General features: G+C 38.8%; 1 protein-coding gene across 1 annotated transcript in view; it reads left to right on the forward strand.

Moving 5' to 3' along the window:
* The window catches only part of LOC131077958 (uncharacterized), a 41,817-nt gene extending 21,288 nt beyond the window's left edge, over positions 1–20,529 (forward strand). The window contains exons 9-10 of the mRNA XM_058015556.1: positions 19,050–19,268; positions 19,738–20,529. Coding sequence (XP_057871539.1) covers positions 19,050–19,268; positions 19,738–19,842 — 324 coding nt within the window. The 3' untranslated portion in view covers positions 19,843–20,529. The remainder of the gene's footprint in view (positions 1–19,049; positions 19,269–19,737) is intronic.
* The last annotated feature ends 1,672 nt before the right edge of the window (positions 20,530–22,201 follow it).

The following is a 22,201-nucleotide window of genomic DNA, read 5'->3' on the forward strand; positions in this document are numbered from 1 at the left end:
TTATTTTATATTTTAATTTAATTTTAAATATTTTAATTTTATTATTATCATTTATTATTAAAATTTATTTCAAAGTGGGGACATTACATTCACTGAGGTGTACTCAACCCTGAGGGGATTCTACACAATGACTACTCTTCTTTGCTGTCAAGAATTTGAAGCTAGTCTGAGAGATTCGTTTTAAAAACAGTTTAGTCAATACCTCAGAGTTGATTCCAGACACTTAGTTTCTTACAAGAATAAAACATCTTGGTCCTAGTTCTTAATTTTTTTCGTCAAAACCCGTTATAATTATGTAATTGACTACGGCCCCAGACACTCAACCAACAAGAAGATTAGGTTCAGAAATTTATCAAGATCCTAGTCTAAGGCCTGCTTGAGTCTTCATAATGGCTTTGCCAATTTCTGCTGGTTTCCTTGAGTGGTTAGAATAGTTCCCTCTTGTTTAGTGAATGATTTTTAGCACTTATTTTGACCCCATGTTTATGTTCCTTTCTTAAATCTTGTTCACTTGATTGATGTTGCCATTTCTGCCAAGATTAGGACAGGATTTTCATATTCCACCTCCATATTTGCTTCTTGTCTGTCTTCATACATTCATCCATGGATGATTTAGAGGGTATAGATTCATTCTCAAACATTGGCAGGTTGGATTTACATGATCTTTCAATGCAAGGAATGGCTTCTGTAACCTGTTAACTCTGTACTTCTAAAGGATTTTCATTGAGAGGTAGGATTTCGGTTGATCAACACTGTTACACAACTTCATCCTTTTGTTTGTCCTTTCCATCAGTATTTAGTGTCCTAGTGATCTGGGATTATCTCCATGGGTTGTGGGGACAGAAATATTGTTTTCATCCCTGCCCAAGTTTTTCCAGACCTACCTCTATTTCTGCATCTTTTCTTATTGACCATCTGAAACCTGTACTTGTCCACTTATGAGTTCTGGGATAATAGTGGAGGTGCCCTGATCAGTTTCTCGAGGCAGTTCTTGATGAGGTGCCCACAAGAGTTGATGCATGCAACAGTGAATTGAGTACATTCACAGTCCAACTCGTGGATGCATGGTTTGTTGTGACCTAATTACACATCACCCCATCCCAGATAGGGACCCCCCTAGCTTTTAGGCCCTTTCGGTCGTTTGGTCTTGGTTTTTAGTGTGTGTTGGTGGCAATCTCTTCAATCTCTCCGCTTTGCGGATGTTCGGGGGTCAGTTAGAGGTGATCTGCTTCTCTGTCGAGTGAATTCTATGAAGTCTAGGGCCTGTTTTGTCCCTTTTTAGGGTTTTCGCCTTCTGTCCTAGATTTTAGGGGTTTCTGTTAGGGTTTTGGGAAAAATGAACATACAATTGGAATCAGGAGACCCTTCAAGGGACCTCCTAGTAAAATTTGAGCCCAAACGGAGCAACTTTCTATTTTTAGAAAGTCCCTATTTTTTAGGGATTTTTCCGAGTCCTGGAATGTCGTCATTTTGCCAAAAATCAAACTTACTATTTTTAGTAATTTCTATTTTTAGTAAGTTTCTATTTATAGTAAGTCATTCCTGCACCCTGTCTAGGGGTCTAACGTTGACACTTTGAAGGTTTCTATTTTTGGAAAGTCAGTACTGGCAGGGTCAGTCAGATAAGGTGACAAGGATCAGACGTTCGCAGACATTTCTAATTCCGGAAAGTCAGACAACAAACAGAGAAAGCCAGAAATTGATCAAGTGCTGGAAGCCTATGCCTAAAATGGAAAGCTCAGAAATTCACTAGGGTTTAGGAAGTCATTCCAAAATTGCAAAGCGGAAAAAATTCCATGAATCCATGGCATAGTGAAAATTCCGCCCAAGGATGCAGTTGGGCGCCAAAATGGGTCAGGGAAGGATAGATGGACAAATTCCACGAATCCATGACATAGTGAAAATTCCGCCCAAGGATGCAGTTGGGCGCCAAAATGGGTTAGGCAAGGATAGATGGACAAATTCCATGAATCCATGGCATAGTGAAAATTCCGCCCAAGGATGCAGTTGGGCGCCAAAATGGGTCAGGCAAGGATAGATGGACAAATTCCACGAATCCATGGCATAGTGAAAATTCCGCCCTAGGATGCAGTTGGGTGCCAAAATGGTATACCCATGGAAGGTGTAAAAAATGAAAAAATTCCAAGGCACAGTGAATTCAACGACCAAGCTAAAAGTTGAAATTTTGCCTAAGGCATGGAATCCAAGGAGTCAAGGAGGAATAAAAAGCAAAATTCCCCTCGGGCAAATTTGTTTTTAGACACCGAATCTCGACGGAGTGTGGAAAATTTTATAGATTCAGAATCGGGGTGAAATTCGGAATCCAATGAACCTGACTCCTAAATTTTAGGAGGACCACTAAAAAATAGGGATGTTGAAAAGAGACATGGAAATTAATTTGAAAGCAAGAGACGACAAGTTAGAATGGAATCAAACAAATCCTGAGAGGATCCTTCGAATTCCCTCCAAAATTAGAAAGAATGAAAATCAACGAGTTGGCGAAGAGAATCTTCCAAGTATGACGCATGACTTGGAGCATTTAAGGAAAATTCTAAATTTGAACTCATTCACATGGGAATTTGCCTTTGCATGGTGTAGTGATTGGGGAAAGTATGACGCATCATGAATGCAATTGCTAAATTAATGCCTCTTAAGAATTCTATATAAGTTTGGAAAGGCATTTCATTTCTCATGTGCAAGATTTAGGAAAGAAGAAGTGGAGAAGTGAAGAATAGTCATACTTAGTCTCTGTTTTTATCATTCCCAAGGTGCTTCCAGGATGGCGGAATCAAGCAAGGCAGCCACTGTCTCCAGGCAGGCATTGATCAAGGCGGAAATGAAAAGTTTTCTCTCCCATTCTCGGTTGAATTCAAGATGGGATGAAATCAGCGATACTAATCTAGGCACATTCAACCTGGCTGCATTCAAGATCCGAATGTTTGGAACAGCAAGGCACAATCCATCCCCGACAGCTGTCAGAATTGTGAAAAGTGGAATTGTTGCGGCAGCTGGTTTTCCTCCTGCTATTCAATGCCCAGACCTAGTCTTGGAATGTGCAACACATTACAATCTGGAGCGAAAAACAATCTCAACGCGATGGCAAGCTGTTGGCAACATTGACTCCGGAGTCAATTGGTGAGGGTTTCAGAATTCCTTCACATTATTCCATGATGTACAGGATTAGCAGCGGAGCTCAGGCAGTACATGTGATAGGGAGCTTACTAGGAAAGTGCTCACAAGGCTAATTTTGTTCAATAAGGGTCAATTTATTAGCCAAAGACTTGTAGAGTCTGTTGTGTATGACTACTCAATCTATCTTGTTGTTGTAATGCCAAGTACTCCATGGTTTACTTGCCTAATAAACTCCCTTTTTGGTGATGACTCTTGCCCATCCACAGATCTACTCAAAATGCTTATTCCTTCCAACTACACTTTCTCATGCTTGGCTCTTGGGGCCTTCAACCTTAGGTTTCAGAGTGAACTAGGGATCTTCCACATGGAAATGCAGGGGCAGTATGGTATTGCTCACCTTTGAATGCTCACAATTTTGTTTGAGGTCTTTAACCCTTGGCTTGCTCAAATTCACTAACAAAGCTCACCTACACCTAGATGAGGCTGCACACTGTCTAAGGGTCCCAAGTAACACTTGTTGGACTGCTTGGATTGTTCTCATTATGTTTCATAAGCCCCAAGTTTCATTTTTCCATTGGGTTCATGCATTTGACAAAAACAGTCTTTTTTTGTGTGCTATGCAACAATGGGCTACTAGCCCGTGGAGGCCTAATTGGCCCTTTTTTCCTCACCTAGCCCAACGATGGGCATTTCCACCTAGGAGCTTGTTTTGAATGATGTTAGGGAGGTCTATGCTCAAGGATTTTCAAGGTTTAACCCACTGTTTGTGCAAATTTAGGACTGTCCACCTTTTGTGGCATATTTGGAGGGTTTGGTAGGGTTTGGAGCAAGTAGTTTTGGAAAGTCCTTCTAACTCCACTCTTCAAGCCTCCACAATGGCTTAGGACCTCTGCCACATCACAAGGAACCTTCCTCTGTTTCTTCCTTGCAATCAAAATGCCAAACACTTGGCAAGCACGTGAGAAAACAGTAAATTGCCCTGTTACTGTCCTTTTTCTGCCTTTTACCAGTTAGCAACATTTGCACTTTGGGACCTGCAAGAATGAAGAGTTTGGAATTGGGAAAACACCTCAATGAGGTCTTCAAACATGTAACACACCTCCTATTACATTGCCTTCAAGATTCAAGGCTTGGATTATGCTCTTCAAGCATTCCATGGACATTTTGCCATATACAATTCATGAAAACAGTGAACTCACTGTTTGATTACAAAATGAGAAAGATTTAAGTAAGAACAAGCTAAACTAGCCATCCAAGAAGATACTCAATGCCCTTGGCCAAATTTCCAGGCCCTTGTCACATTCATTTGCTCGCCCAAATTACTTTTGAGTGCAAACTTTGAGTTTTGTTCAAGCTACTAGCCAAATGACAAACACTTGCCTAGTATTCACTCAATTGCATATTCCAAACACCTCTCTGGCACAAAATGAAAGATATGTACATTATATACACATGTATCAACTTGGAAGGATCCCAAACCTGGATCAACCAAGTTGATGCATTTTACAACTCCAAACCTCTGGCAGGGCAGCAGGTACACAGTTTACAAATATTTTTGTACAAACACCTTGCAAATGAAAAACCAATGAAACAATTACATGAGAAGCTTTATTACATCAACATTTCAACTTCCAAGAAGGTATTGTACGGATTTGTACAGCTACAGTACGGACTGTTATTCAAAAGGAAGGAAAAACAGTCACAAAAACCAAAAAACCATGATTTCAATTAAGATTCTCTTGTAAGTACAATCACCAACCCTTTCCAAGGCAAAGGGAGGCCTTATATAGTTTCTACAGTTGGTTTTCAAGCCCTAGTACGGACACGAGGCTTCAAAAACTTCATTTTGCAAGAAAATGACAATTTTGACAACTTTTCAAGCCAAATGACAACTTTTCTTGCTCAAAAAGACATGTTTGACAACCTAGCCTTATCAACTTGCCTAAACAACTTAGACATGCATAAAAACACTAAACAAACATGTTTCAATGCTCTTGAAGACATTAGGAGACCTTTTTGACAATTTTTCACATTTTTGCCAAAAATTGTCAACTCAAGGCCTAAAAGGCAAAACTTGATCTCTAGAGCCCAAAATGAGATCAAAACCACTAAACATGACCCAAAACAACCTAAAACAACATAATCAACCTAACACAAGACTTTACAAACATAAAAGCATTAAATACTCAAAAATGAGAGTTTTACTCAACTAGGTGCTCCTGCACCAATATGAAGTAGGTCTTGCCAGGTGTGCTGATTTGATTAATAAACAGTGGTTGCTGAAGCCTAGGGTGCACGTTTCCAAGATGCCCAAAACTCTCACAATCTTCGAGTTCAAGCAGGAGTATGTAGACTTGATAAAAATGCTAAGCAGAGTAATGGGATGCCCACATTCTGTGAACTTTGAGGCTTGGATGTTCTTCTACATAGGCGAGATCATGAATTCAAATATGTTGATCGACTGGGCTAGATTGATCAGTCACTACTTGCATGAGCAGTTGAAGAGCTTAAAAGAGAAGAGATCCCAGTCCTTTTTTATGAGCTCCTACCTATTCTATATGCTTGCGCGAAGAGGAGGATTCGATGGGCTGCCAGCAAGAGGAATCATGGGTTGTGGACCAGCTCAGTTAAAAGTACATGAATGTTATCCCCAGTTGCATCTCCATAATATTAATTCTTACAGGGTGGCGAATGACACCATCACCATGTACTTGACGCGGCTCATGCAGAAGAAGTTGCACATAAGGATGTCACCACAAGCAAGTGCCTTGGTCCGGAGGTATGGAGCTGCGTTCATACAATTCCCTAAATTCACCTACATGAGGACGCAAGGATTCTCCTTTCAGTCATACAAGTTGCCCAGATATCCATCAGACAAGCTTGTATTGCTGGAGCTCATGAGATAGTTAACTGCCTATGATCAGCTACAGAAGAAGAAGAAGCAATCAATTGAATTTCCAGTTGTCTTGGGTGACTTCATGGAAATATGCCCAGGCTTGGAAGCTGCTGAAAGCGCAACAGGGGAATTGACATTCTATCGCTTGCCATTTTATACATCCAGGTCTCAATATGATCCTTACAGCCAAGTTAGGAAGGTTGCTGGCGTCAAATTCATACACAAGTTTCACTTGGAGGATTATTGGGCAAGTGCCGAGGATGACCTTGAGGTCCGAAAGAGAATGCATTCCAGATTGCCCCTCGACACCATCAGGATAAGTGAAATTTATCAGGCGCCAGATCAGGTGGAGGAAGATGCAGATTTGATACAACTTGAATTCGAGAAAGTAAAGGATCAACCTATTCAGTTGCCAGATTGGTCAGAGCCCGAGATGGATGATTTGAATATCTTGGCTAGACTAGTGCTGAAATTCACTAAGCACTGGATTGAAAGGCAGATAAGGAAGTTGGTGGAAGAAAATGTCCATCTAACATACCAGCTAATGGGAAGTCTGGATTCCCACAGTGAGGCAATTGAAAGCTCTTCACAGGTTTAGGCAGGAAGGGAAGCTAGGACAGACAAAGGGAAAAATGCCCCAAAGAGGCCAAGGACAACAAAGAAGAAAAATACCCATCAGGAAATCCCACAGGAAGTTCAACAGGAAGCTCAGCAAGAGGAACCTCCACAGAAGAGAGCAAGGACAGAAAGGGAACATTCACCAGTTAGTTCCTCAACCGTGCGGGAAGTAGAGATGTTGCCACATTCCACAGGTCCACTTCCAGGGAGCGTTCCATCATCCGATATACTTAGCATCAATGCTTCACAAGGACACCGTCGACCGAGAAGTCAGAGGCAAGAAAGTCCCTCGCACCAGGATAGCTTCGTGGAGGCTATCCTTGGTGAAATGGAGGAAGAATCTCAAGAACAGGAGCATGTAGAAGATCATAGCCACTCCATCCCCGCTCCAGACTGGTTGATAGGCAGGCTGGGGAATGAAGCAGAAGGAGGAACCAATCCTGCTCAGGAGTTGGAAGAATTATTGAAGAGGATGGATTGGCCAACGGAAAGAAAGGCTCCTTGGAAGTTTTCCAAGGTGGTCAGGGAAGAATCTGGATCCTGGACCTTGCACATTGCTGAACATGCAGTGGATAAAGATAGTAGTGAGATTAGGCAGGAGGATTACGTCATCAGACAAGTTGATCTTGGCCATGCTTCCACAGGTCAAGTAGTGGGAGACTTTGAAGAATCTTCCTTAGCCATGAAGGAGAAGTTGCTGAAATCAAAGGCAAAATGTAAGCGGCTGAGGGAAGAAAATAGAGTCCTATGCGAATACGTCAAGAGTTTCAAAAGACCCCTCAGGGAGGCAGGTCCTTCATTCACTCCTCCTCCCTCCCTTCCCAAGGAAGTGGTTGATGCAGAGCTCATTAGAGAAATGGCGCAAAATTCCCGGGAATGGGTAGAGGACGTTTATGCTGAGGTAGGAAAATTCATTGAGGATCTAGCTCAACTTCATTTGAAGCTCGTGGCCCTCCTAAATAGATTGGAGACAGCAGAAGGATTATGGGAGGATGTTGACATTTACCAAGACTTAACCATTCCGCGACTCAGGGTTCTGATGAAGACTCCAAGGCAAACTCTGGTGGACGGGAAAGTGCTCCAAGAAAATGAAGCTTATGTCTTTCCCCGATGGTTCTACGCCATCTGCTCAGGAAAGAACACCTTTGACAAATTCAGCGTTGACTCTGTCACCTTGAAGGAGTCTATCAGAGGGGTACAGGAGGAAATCCTTAGTGCGATAGAAGCATTATTTGCAAAGAAACTCAATGATGAAGGAATAACGGTGAACTCCCTGAAATCTCAGTTGCATGATTTATTTTTCGTAGGTTCATTCCTTAAAGAACATTTTGCAAATGTTTCTTAATTCTCCGGTATAATGAAGAAGACGCAGGAAGTCATGGCGGAGTGGGAAAGCTTCTCTTCCAAGAGCGAGGAAGAAATTGCCTTGATGGAGTTTAACATTGAAAATGTGCCAAGTGTCTCCATCGGAGAACTGGAGGCTGTCGTTGGCGGATTCATTGCCTACACCATAAATGAACGGGATAATGGTCGTCCATTTTTGGACGAAAGTCTTTTGGCTGAATAGTAGTGGCGCACTTATTGCTGAAGGAATTTTGACTAGGTGTGGGTCCAGTCAATGCATGTCACCATTAGATAAGGAATCTTCTTGCATGTCGCCTTCTCCTTATGGTTTTATGACAGATTCTCCGTGCATGTCGCCATCACTAGGAGAATGATGGGCATTTATGATGGTGTCGGTTATATTCTGAGCATAATCAACATCATGGGGCACATTTAATGTGCTAGTGGGCGCTATTTTAGGCTCTTTAAATTTATTGTACATGGGCATAATGGGTTATTAATTGCCGATTCTCACCTTGTTGCACCTTGAGTGGGGAATCTTTAGGGCAAACCCTAATTAGGGTTTTGCATGTAATCATGGCTTGAGGCCTATATAAGGGGGTGACCCCCTCATTTGTAAAAGGGGGGAGAGATTATTGTTTGAGATTGTTGCATCAGGATTGTGAAGTAGCCAACTTAATGCATTGTTCAATTTGATGGTGTATTCTTGTTCTATTTTGGCAATCTGCATGGTATTGCTCTCTTCAATTAGATTAGATTTGCTTATGAGTTGTTAGAAGAATTGGATTTGATAGAACTTGTTGCAGAATTCGAGCTCATACTTTTGGTGTGCAGCTGATTCTTGTATGCCGTGCAAAGTTAGCCTGAGCCTATTGATGTGTATGCGTTTAACTTCAGTCATTAGTAGAGATTGTTCGGTCCAATGGTCTGTATTGATGATCTGAAAAGCCTCCACGCACCCTTTGAAGATTGCATCGCCTTCGTGTAGTAGTGCTTTGCTGGTGAAACGAAGAGTGGTTTGATTTTGCATAAGCAATCTTGTCTCCTGTTCTTAGGATTAAGTTAGTTTTAGCATAGATTTTCTCTACCCTATTCCTATTTACTTTCCGCATATTTCGAAAAACCCAAAAGATCCAAAACCAAAACTTTCATTGCAAATCATCCGTACAAAAATCCTTGAGCTTACATAAGTCTTCTCCAATTGAACACGCGTAAGGCCCCTTGGGTTATCAGCAAACCCATCAAACATCTGAGTCACGTCCACGCACTGAAGGAACCTTGGAATTAGCCGTTTGAACTTTAAGAAATCCTAGCATACGGACTAATCTTGATCAAGAGAGGATAAGGTGACCGTTGGTGACTTTATTCTGTGTTAGACGCTGTCATAAAAAACACGTCAACACGGTTCACCTAAGTTGGCTTTGAGAACGATGTTCTTTGGAAGAAGCTTGCGGAAATCCTTGAGAAGATAAATCCTTTGATAAGAGATGTATAGCTGGCATTTTGGTATGTCAACTAACCAGATGAAACTACAATCACATTTTCAATATCTTCTAGGAAAAAATATTTTCAGAAGTAAAGAGGGAGGGTGACTAAAATTGAGACATTCTTTGGAATTCCTTTTATATCTTTGAAGTTATTATAAATTATCCCAAATTTTCATAAAATGACCCTGGTTCCTAATGAACCATATTGGCTGGCATCAGAAACTTTTAATCATTCTTCTTTGTTCTCAAAGGAGATACAGAAATTCTGAAATAACAATTAGGTCCATAGTTGATCTCAAGAGGTTGGGAAGGTATTGATGATCTGCATGTGCATCTCCACAAAGTTTTCTCTTTTGGCCAAAGGCCTGTGAATCGGCAGATAAAAAATCTAGATAGAAGTGGGGCAAATTCTTGTCCTATTTTTTCCAATAGAGAAGGACATGATTTGGTCCATGCACAGTGCTGGAAAGCTGCCAGGCTGCGTAAGCCCCATACCCATGTACTCTTAACAAAAGAGTTGGCTTACTAGAGGAGGATGTCATTAAGTCATAGCTTTCCCTTTTCGAGCCAAGGGTGGCCAGATGGACAAGGGAGTCTGTCCAATGATAGATGCCACAGGGTGAGGACAGGTATAATCGATGGCCAATCCTGGTAGGGACAGGGCTAGGCCAGAGGCTAGAAATGGAAGAGCATTGACAGAATCATGTGAGCTAAGGGTGAGAAAGCCAGGGCTCAGGTGCCATAGAAGGGTATTAGAAGAAGGATCAGTAAGAGGGAAGAGAGTTCAGCTGCCATTATTAAATGGACTATTATTAAAACAATGTAATATAGTAATAGTGATACCATCTACTCTCTATATAAGAGAATACTAAGATACAAGAGAGACAGACTACATGTTCAGAATCTCTGAGTTGCTGGTTGCTTTCAGTGATAAGATTGTGAGTGTTAATTAATAATAATGGACCATGGTTAATTGAATTGGATGTAGGTTTGCAAAGGCAGTCTTATAAGGGAAACAGTTGTGACTTATCCACAGCTTCTGTCAATATCTAGAAAGAAAGAAAGAAATCAGATTAATATACATGAATGACCGAGAATAGGTCAAAGGGAGTGGAAAATAAAACTGTTACTATAAGAAGGATCTGGAGTGAGGATCTTTTGTTCATGGGTTGTTTGGTGATATTATTACAAATTACCATTTAGCAATTTTTAATTTTCATGCAAGCATCAGAGGCTCTGTAAGAGGCTTTTCTAGATAGAAATTAATTAATGTCCATGGATGACCAAGAACAGGACAAAGGGACTGGAATGTACAGCTGTTAAATAACAATGATCTGTTGTTCGTAGGTAGCTGGGTGATATTATCACATATTACTATTTAGCAATCATACCATTTTTAATTTTCATGCAAGAACCAGGGACTTTGTGAGAGGCATTTTGAGTCTTTTAGTTGTTATCAGGTTCTTTGAAAACAGGTGTCAAACTGCAAAAATATCATTCGGGTACTGTTTTAGGGCTGGCTTGGCCTGGGGTTCACCCAAGGTTCTGTCTGGGCACAGGGGTACCCAGGGTGGCTGGGTGGAACTATGGGTGAACTTTCAAGTAACAGGGGCCAAAATCTGATAAATTGGGTGTCAAAAAAATCAGAAATATGAGATGTTTATACGGATGGACAATTATTTTATGATATTATGTTTATATATGGATTGTTATATTGTACATGTTGACTTTTATTATATTTTCATTAATAAAAGTATGTACTGTCAAAGTCACATTTCCTTATAAGTTCGCTTTTATATGCAGTGTTCCACGGCTGTTGGGGACGGGGGGACAAAGGGCCTAAGTATGGGGACAGTGGGGGGACGATGGCGGGGTGGTGGTGGTGATATAGTTATACATATACTTATAGTACTTGAAAAACTAGTTGTGAAAAGATGTATAACAGTATAAGAATTACATTTCAAATGAAACTATAGGAAATTAGTAAAATTATAAAATACTAAATAGAAAAATTTGAAATACTAAATCTAAATATTAAGAGTTTTTGAATTCTAATTGCTAAATAAAATTTGACAAATGAAATTGTCAAATTGGAGATTTCTATTATATCGAAAATATGAATATTTGATATCACAAAGTCTATATAGATGATTACATGATACATCATTACAATGAGTAGCAAATAGCAATAGCATTACAAAAGACAAAATGCCAAAATGTTAAAACTCAAAATGTAGTGAAGGGAGGTCTCTAATCATCTGCAAACTCCATCACTAGAATTGTTGGACTTCCCACGGTAAAGATCCCTCAAGCTCACACCAACCAGCCTTGCATCTGAAGTGGTAGGATCATCCTTATCAATCTGTGATGGCTGCTCTGGCTCTACATCCCATCGTGCCACTGGACTCTCTTTGTACACAAGTGTCTTGCGGTCAATGAGACGCAAAGCACTATGTACAGCCACAAGCTTCTCTGCTCTATTAGAGGTTGAGATTGTTCCTCTTAAGAGAGTGGATGAAGCTATGTGTAGTCTAGTTCCTCTTAGTAGCTGAAGAACTAGAAACCTGGGATAGCATACGGATAGCTAGAGGTGTGGTCAAAGATTTCTGACCATGACAAGTCCACAAAAGTGGGTCCTCCTGTGTCGTACTTTCTATATCTATCTTTGCTGCGTCTGAATAACCTTTAAGAGTGGCAAATTTTGTCCACTCAGTGCGAATTATGTCGGCATCTCTGGAATCATGCATCTTCTCTATGCACCTAAAGAACCCCACCTTCACCTCATCATCTTGAATTGGTGTCACTCTACCCGGTCTAGCCTTGTACCACTTAGGATTCAAGGGATAGGTAGCCATATGCAAAGGAGTGTTCAACTTGTCCCATCTGCATTGAATGATTGGTTGAATGTGCTCATTGTAGAATGCTAGAGTGGGGTCCTTCACTCGCATAACAACCCTTATCTGGTCAAGCATAGAGTCGATGCACTCATACACCTCTCCAAGGTTAGGTGCATCCCCATCCCCATATCCGATGACTTGGAATACTGGAGAAATGATGGAGACAATGTATTTCGCTTCAATCCAAAACACATCACTCTTCACTATCTCCTTCACCCTTCTCACCTGCTTTGTCTTGGCCTCGGCCCACCTATTCCACTTTGTAGTCATAACCATGAGTTGCAATGCCTCTTGCAACTCAATCATTCTCTCCAAGAGAATGAAATAGGATGCATATCTGGTCTCAACTGGTTTCAAGAACTCCTTCACAAAGTTCCTAAAGAGTGCATGTGAAGTTTGGTGAGAATGAAATAGGATGCATATCTGGTCTCAACTGGTTTCAAGAACTCCTTCACAAAGTTCCTAAAGAGTGCATGTGGAGTTTGGTGGTTGTAGATAAACATCTGCACATCTCCCACATCGCTGACCACTCCTCTAATCTAGTCAATCTTTCCCATGTCCTTGAGTGCATTGTTCATGGCATACACGCAACATGGGGTCCACCAAATATGTCTATAGGCTGCCTCAATAAGTTTCCCTGCTTCTCTACACACATGGGCTGCATCTGTCACTACTTGTACCACATTTTGTGTCTTTTGTGGCCCAACCTCCTCAATAGCCTCCTTGAGGACTTCAAACTGAAATTCAACATCTTTGCGATGCCCTGTACAATCAACTGCTCTTAAGGAAATATGGGCCCTCTGCACATGTGACCATGATGTTGATGAGTGGACAATGGCTAATGTCCATCCACCAATCCATAACTATACTGCACCCAGAGGCCACCCAACATACCTTCATCTTCTCCATCAAAATATTGATCTTGGAATAGCTCTTATCCAAGATTGTGGTCTTCAATTTCGTCTCACCTGGTGGCACATATGATGGTCCTCCCTCTGCTACCATAGATATCATCTCCCTATAATAAGGAGATCGTGTAACATGAAATGGGATGCCATTGGCAAAGAAGAACTTGCCAATGGATTCATCTATTTCATCCTTCAAGTGCACATTAAACATATCAGCTATGGGGTTACTTTGCATCTTGCGTTTCCCTGTCCCCTAGCCTCTCATGATTGGGGCATGGCACTAGAAGTGGAAGTGGATGAAGGTCTAGACATCATTCCTCTCGTTTGTGATGTATGAGGAGAAGTATGTTGCACTTGCTAGCTTTGCTGAAGGGCTGCCTAGCAGACAAAGTAGTAGGGACTGCAACTTCTCTATCATCTGGAATGCCCCAAAGCGTGTTCATCTCAATTCTGTACTCTATATTTTTAGGTTCTTCCAAAACCTTACATGGATCCACACCTTTTCCTCTCCAAAAAAGGAAGTGTGCATTCACTCTAGTGATGCTACCAAACCATGCAACCCCACAAATGTTGTACTGCCACTTCTTGTTCCTCCTCATGTACTTGATGTGCCTTGTATTCTTGAAGCAAACTGTCTTAGAGGAGATTTAGGATCATAAGCACCCCTAGCATACTATGCCAACAACTCTGAAGGGCAACCTATGCTAGCTGGTGCACTCGCCATGGAACTAGATTGGGCTCTAGGATCAGCCCCATCGTCACCCCCCTCAGCCTCAGGTTCATAATCTGAATCATTTCCACTATGAGAATGGATTTCCATGTCATACTCACTCATGTCATGGGAGGTCATTGTGATGGTGACACTGCATTTCACAAAATAAAAATAAAAATAAATTCAGCCTAGTTTAACAAATTGAAATAATAAATTTCATCATTTTGCCCTCAAGATTCAACATCAAATCTGATTTTGAAATGAATAAAAAAAAAAACAAGTTTAAACAACCAAAAAATTGAAAATTAGAAAATAAAACAAACAAAAAACAAGAAAAACCCTACCATGTGCTTGAAAAATCTCTCCAAAATGTTGTAGAATCCTCTTCCTCCTTTTCCTTGCTCCTTCTCACTCCTCTCACACTTGCACTCACTCTTTTCACTCCTTCAATCAGACTTCTTCAAGTTTTTTTCTTCTCTTCAGCTTGCTGGAAAAAAAAAAATCAGACTTAGAAATGTGAATGAAATCACTAAATTTGGTGGTTTTGTGTTGCATTGGGGGAAGGAGTGGGGCCCACATCAAATTAGGATTACCCTCCAACCCCCAAAAATGGCTCATTATTTTAAAAAATAATTTTTTTTAATGCCTTTTTACCTGGGGCGACGGGAGTCTTCTGGACGTCTCCCTGCCCCCTGAGAAACTTTTGGGTGTCTCCCAAGGATTCTTGGAGACGTCAAGACGTCTCCGATAGAGCACCGGTGGCGGTGGTGGGACGACGAGAGGCACCATGTCCCCATTTCCCTGTCCCGGAAACGTCCCCATCTTGGAAACGTGGGCTTGAGAGGGGGGGGGGTTGCCTTTCCATGGAACACTGTTTATATGCCATTTTAAAAATAATATTTTTTATGTTTCGAGCTCCAAAATAAATTTAATAACCAATTTGAATATTAAACTATTAAGTTCTATGTGTTGCATTATTTTATTTTGGATTTGCGGTTCCTGGTTTCCATGGGATGCTTGAATAAGCAGTGTGCTTCACCTGATAATCAGGTTGTCCAGTATATTTTATTCAGTTGTAGTTCTTTATACATTTGTTTGACAACAGGGGTAATCTTCATAGCAAATATAACAAGAGCATCTACTTTTGCCTTTCAAGTGTTGTTCCACGATAGTCCTAAGATGCATCCAATTGAGTTAATAGGGGGCATACAGTATTTTTTCTGTAAAAAATAAGCATAAGGTAGGTGTTTCCACGATTAAATTTTTAAAACTGTTATCATGGGAGAAGTGAGGATCCCATATGAGACAATTTTATAAGCTAGTAGATTTGGTAGAATTCATTTCGTCTTTTGAAGCTTTTTGGTTGTTAATTACTATGGAAGTATTCATTTGAGCTTATTAAAATTGTTTATATCTCACTCACTGTTCTGATGGTGTACATCCGTGCTTGGTTACCAATAGAATTTATTTTTCTATACCAAGCATATGCTATTATTGTGAGGTACACTTGCTTTTAGGAATAAAACAAGTACTTCTGTGTTAAATGGCCAGGTTCAGGATGGCAGAACTGTCTTGTACTCAATTTCTGTATTCTACATTGTTTGATTGTAGTGTTTAGTTGAAAGTTGAAATTAAAATTGTAACGCACAGACAATAAAAATAAACTTTATTTTTCAAAAAACTTATTGTCTTCTTTTTTTTCTCATTTTTAATAATTTTGCTCATGTTAGTGAGTGCTTCTAGATATAAACATGTCATTTTTTTACAATCAACCTTTTGGATCACTCTCTGTGATCCATCATCAAAATGAGAAGAAGCATTATTGGCAGATTGCAGCCTAGTTACATATAAAGATGAACAGGTAAGTGAGATAGAGTGGAAAACAGGAAAGGAATAGAAAAAAAAAAAAAAATGCCACAACATGGTTGAACCATGAAAGAAGAAAAATAACAAAACTTTATTAACAAAAGAAAAGAGAGAACCTAGGACATGTTAACAATTAACAACAAGAACGAAAGAGGGAAGTCAAGAAACAATTAAATGCAAGAAATCTATGACTGACCTTATTAATTAAAAGGAGATGTATCAATTATAAAATTAATACTAGGTTGAGATTAATATAAAGGATTGAAAGTTATTAAAATAACAAATTAACATTTGATAAAAGGAAATCCTATTAACAATTAGAAGCTACAAAAATTAGTAAACAAGATAGGACTATATTGTATATGCTATATATGATATTAGATTGTGAAATAGATTGAAATACATAAGGAAGATGACAAAACTTGGCGAACGGAAGGGAAATAATATATTATAATATTGAAATATAATATTAATATTAGAAGGTAACATTGTTTCATATTATAATGGTGTCTTTATATAATATTATAGTATAGTATGAGATTAGATTAGAACGCTAGATGGTGAAAGAGTTACAACAAATTCTTAACACTAGAATTTACAGGAATATAATAATAGAATTTAATGTTCTATTTAGCATTATATATGATTATATTGTTAGATATGTTAAAATAAGAATAAAGCTAGAAAAAAAGAAAGAAAAAAGAATAAAGCTAAAAATTTATGGTGCAATAAAAGTAGTCATGAAAAAATAAACTTGGAACAAATGCTGCAATCTCTCAATAATGTTTCTCCTCATCTTTATGATGGATCATGGAGTTTGATTGGAAATCTTGATTCTTAAAAAAACTACATAACTATATCTAGAAGATCTCACTAACACTATTATGCATTGTGGAAATTTGAGGTATCTTATTGATGCCCTTCATGGGAGGGGAATATGCTACAAAGCCAAACTTTTTGTTGAGAAGCTAAGGATTAGATTGTTAAAGAACATTGCAGTTCTTGCTTTCTTGAAAAGATGTTGGGATTCTCATCTATTGTTCAAATTTCTCGGTGTCTTTGGACCATCACTTTGATCATATTTTTCACGATGCTTGCCTCTCTCCTTTGAGATTTGTCATCCAAGCTTCTTGAGCAGCCATTAATCAAATCTCTTCTAGGATCTTCTTGCATTTGGAGTTGGCTTTTTCTCTTCATGTAGACCTTTGGATTTTTCTAGATGCTTTTTTCTATGGGAGAGCCAAGAGTTTAAAACTCAACTACATGGAGAGACAAGAAAAAAAATTGCTTCTTTGGTCTCCAAACGATAGTGGGCTACTTTGTCTTGTATGCTATCAAATGATATTCCCTCTTGTGCTAGGCTTTTTTGTTTGATGCCTCTTAGTTTTGCAAAAATGTGAATCATGTTCATTCTCTTCAATCAACTCTTGAGATTGATTCCCTCTTACAAGCCCTTCTTCCTTTGGGAGCCATGTTTCTTTCGTTGTCAAGGGTTCCTTGCCACCATTTGTGCCTAGAACCATCACAAGTGTTCAACACACATGGATAGCAACCTTGTGTGCATCTTCTACATGTGTTGCAAGAGTAGAAGCTTCCTTTGTTAGTAGGTTTCCTACCAAACCTTGTAGAGCTCTGCCCTTTTTTCCAACACCTTGGATCATGAGCAACTCAACTCATTTGCAAAAGAACATTGATACAAATCTCTCTCTTTTGGCACAAATCTCCCTTGAGCCATTTCTTCTTAATGTTGCATCCTTAATGTCTACATTGATGGTGATGGTGTGTTGAACTCTTATTATTCTGACTGGCCTGTCTCTCCCTCATGTTGCCACTTGCTAACTTGGTAACTATGGCGATGACATGGTTTTTTTATCCTCTCTTAGTTCTCACACCTCGCATGATCCTCTCAATCTCCATTTTGGTCATCCCTCTACTACTATAATTTTTAACCTTTCTATCAAGAGTCTCCCTTTTCCTAATAACCTAGGCCCAATCTGCCTTAAATCATTAATATTTCCAGACCTGACCTCTATAAGCCCTCTCCCCCACCCCCCCTGCTGGTTTCCATTAGTTTGATTTCCCCTTGTGTAAAAAAATGTCATCTAGTAGACCATTTATACCCTAAGAATGAATTCTGTCTTTTTCATGTATTCATGACTGGGAAGTCAAATTGGTTTAAACCTCTGGCACCTCCATGTTGAAACCCTAGCCTAACTTAATTAAAAGGGGCCTTGGCTTTACCACCACCCTGTCTACTATTCCTTGGTTGGCCTGCCTTGTTGAAATTAAAAATGTTGCGAGATCTTTACTAAATGATATATTTAATGAGGTTAGGCAATATTGTGTGGTTTCTTTAAGACATGCCAAACTCCAAAGTGTAACTTTACCAAAGCGAAGCTTGCTGCATCCAAGAGACTATTGAAAAACAAAGACATTGCCATTGTCAAAATCCACATGAACAAGCAAGACTACGTCTCCAAAGTGCTTGACCACCTTACCAATAGTGGCAGCTACTTGAGCTAGATGAGTCTTTTTTCTGCATCATAAACTTTTAGCTTAATACTAAATTTTATTATAATTCAACAATATAATCAAATATTATAATCTTATATTATAATGAAAGATTATACTGCGACAATGTTATATTATAATACAATGTTAAATTCTAGTAGAATATTATATTCTATTTTATATTCCTATAGTTTTGTCATGAAATTTAAAATTTTAAATCTGAAGAGTTATACAAATTCTAGACAATTTGTTAGCTTGAAATTAAGAGACCCTTTTTTTATTGCCAAGCAAATTGGCTAGCTATGTTGAGGTGTAAAAATAAACTTATTTACCTGTATAAATTGTGCTCGATATTAAACCCTGTTAATACTGACTATATTTATTGCCTATTTGCTTCTAGCTTTCCTTAAACCATTATGCAGCATTCCTTACTCTGTTAACCTGAGGTTGAGTTTGCTTGTTTCATTGCAATTTGTTTTGTATAAAGTTAAGAACATCTTTAGCAATATCCTACAACACTTTATGTTCTCCTCTTTGATGAAGTCTCCAAGTTTGTATTCTGAGTTTCCCAATCTAACGGAAGTCTTGACCTGTACACTTTTCTCTGACTATCTGTAGTTTAATATTCCTTGGATCTGAAAATAAAACCCAGCCTTTGTCTTATATTATGACTTGCAGGCTATCCAAATACTGGCATTACTTGCTGTCTTGGATGATAAAGCAAGACAGGAGATCACAGGAATGAGTTTGTGCTTACAGTTTCTTGGAAACATTCTACCCTCACCTACTGTTGAGTTCGAAGCTTATCTGATTGTATTGTCAACTGAAGACATTGAGGAGCCTGAAGTGGTGCCACTACTAAAGGAACATGCAACAGCCATTCGATTGCTCTGTAAGGTAATTTTTCTGCTATAAATTTCTTTTTCTGGTTTTTGAGTTCACAGCCAAATCAACTGGGAACAATCTTTCCATAATTATTTTAGCCTTCTCACATTAGCTGAGAGGTTACTTCATGCCTTCCTTGGGTTAATCATTTATTTGTTTTATGTTAAGATTTAATTTTGAACAAAACTGATTGCTTTGCTATTTGTTAGTTTTTTACTGTTTTAGTTAGTGATATGCTTATATTCATTCCCCTGCATACTTAACTCCAAGCAAATGGATTTACCGGGTGAGGGTGTTTATGCATTCTGGGTGAGAGTGTTCATGGGGTCTTGATTGGAAACTCCATTTCATTCATATTTCAACTGATATTTTGCTGGAGCTCTGATATTAACATGCTTCATAGAAATAACAAACTTATTTATGTCTGAAACATTTATGCATATAATTGGAGCAGTCTTTGATTATGATAATTTTTTTCTAGGTTTGCAATGTCAAACTACAAGGACGGCAGAAACATCATACATGTGCCCCAAATATCATTGGTGGTACTTCTGGAGTTGTGGCTGCTAAAGTTGGAGCAGAATAGTGTTTACACATTCCACCAAAATAAAGTAATTTGTGTGAAGCTTGTAGGCACGTGTAAATAATAGTGCAGAGGCTGGGGTCCAGTTTTCAATATATCTTCCACAATCTAATCACAGCCTCAATAATGGCAGCAAGTTGTGGCAGAAAGTTTTGAAAACAACTAAGAGAAGGTGTTTAGAAATTTGATTAGGATGTAAATATAGTATAACGGTAAATGAGGTTTCAGCTTTAAGGTAAAGGACTATAATATTTTCTGGATGATGGAAGCTGCTACAAAATAATAACTGTGTAATATAGCAACATTTTTGATTTCAAAATGGTTAGGCTTAGGAGAAATGCTAATCCATGCATACCAGCAAGGCCGAATCCCGGTTCAAATCTTGGCTGCAAAGACTCTCCAGCAGGGGATACACATAAATCACAAGGGACTGGCATAATGACCCTGGAATTATGCCTAATTAGAATGATAAAGGCTCTATTGTCTCACCTTTGTGTACATGGCAAGAAGGTTGGCCTTCCCTGATTGGGAGTCTGAAAGTCACCTAGTTTTAATATGTTCGAACTTTTTCGGCATGGAATTGCATGGAATCAGGAATGTCATATCACATAATTGTCCCTTTGTATTTAGATGCAAATGGCAAATTCCATAATGAGAATGTTAGGTGCATATGTTGTGCATGCTTATTAAGTGAGTTGCCTTTGAGCTCTATGTTATGTGAATTCAGATTTTCTTATTATCTTTTGAATGCTCATTGTGGAAATGTTTCAGTTTCAGTATGACTATCAGCAATTCTTTGCATGGCTTTTAGTATTCCCAATTATGTAAATGCTTACGAGACAAAGGCGAGCTGTCCACAGCAGTTTGTCTGCTATAATTCCCTTTTAGTGCTTTTGGCTAACTGTTTGCACAACCCAGGTGAGGTTTTTTGCAATACTTGTGCAAGTTGGCACTTATAGTAAAGGGCTATTTGAGTTGTTTTTCCTCTCATTCTCAGTATACTTGAAAGGATGCATATAAAAGAGAAGTTAAAACAAAAGCTGTAGGCCATCAAACATGGCCTTTGGCGAAAGGACTTTTTCGCACTTTCAATTAAGTTAAATTAAAATAGGATTGAATTAGTTTTGTATATCTGTTTGAAAAAGGATGCACTGCCAACTTATTTTTTGCAATAAAGTGCAATGTGGATGAGGTAATAGTTTTGATGACAATTTCTGATTTCAGTATCAGCATGAATGTCATGTTCCAATTGAAATGTAGCTGCAAACAAAATAATATTTATTTAGTAAACATCATGTTGTATAGAAAAGCTGAATTTATTTAGGTTTGTGCTTTCAAACTTCAGCTTAATAGCATAGGAGGGTAAAGGTTCGCTGAAAGAATTACTAAATAGACGTAAGGGAAATATATGGGATTGAAAATATTGAAGGCATTCACAATGGATAAAAATTCATTAAAAGAGAAATGCCAGATCATTTCTTAACCTTTTTGTGATATTAACAGGGATTAATTAAGTATAAATTAATTGGACATAGTAATCATGTCACAAGATTAACATTATCACGACTCTCTAGTTCCCGACACTCAACATATCCGTTAAAGTACGCTTCCAATCATGTGTAAAAATATAGTTATATAATAATAACCTTAAAAACTTGCCTCTGCTTTGTGTAATCAAAATCCTCTTTAACAGCAGGCTCTGGATTCATCAAGATCGCCATTGTTGTATACTGTCTCGATAAATAGCTGCATATAAATAAATATGTGAGATCTTTTTGAGTAATTCAATCAAACAGGATGACAAAATCATTAGAGCTTCATCTTACAAGTTCAATAACCCGAAAATCCATGTTTAAATTCTGCACAATCAAGGCTTCCATTGTGTTCATGAAATACGATTTTAGGTGAGTGAGATGGAGGAATGCGAACCCATGCTTGACACCCAAAGACCTTGAAGTGTCTAGCAATCAGTTTTCTACCACACCAAGCCTCAAAAGGAGTGATACCCTTCAAAGGTTTGTGGGGAACCCAATTTTGGATGTGAGGCACAAATGATAGCTTCTGCCCAAAAAGCCGGACCAAGTGAATGACCATGAATCATGCAGCTAGCCATCTCCTTAAGGGTTCTATTCTTTCTTTTTTCTACAACATTTTGCTGTGGATCGTAGGCAATTGAGTGCTAAAGATCAATTCCCTCAAGAATACAAAATTCTTCAATTTTTCTTTTCCATTGTCTATTGTTCACATATTCCTTTCCATTGTTTGTGCGGAGAATCTTGATTGGCTTCCCTGATTGCTTCTTAACATGAGCTTTGAAGGCTAGAAATCTGTCAAACACTTCACTCTTGTGAACAAGAAAGTA

Source organism: Cryptomeria japonica, chromosome 5, assembly GCF_030272615.1.
Source record: "Cryptomeria japonica chromosome 5, Sugi_1.0, whole genome shotgun sequence".
NCBI classification, from domain to species: Eukaryota; Viridiplantae; Streptophyta; class Pinopsida; order Cupressales; family Cupressaceae; genus Cryptomeria; species Cryptomeria japonica.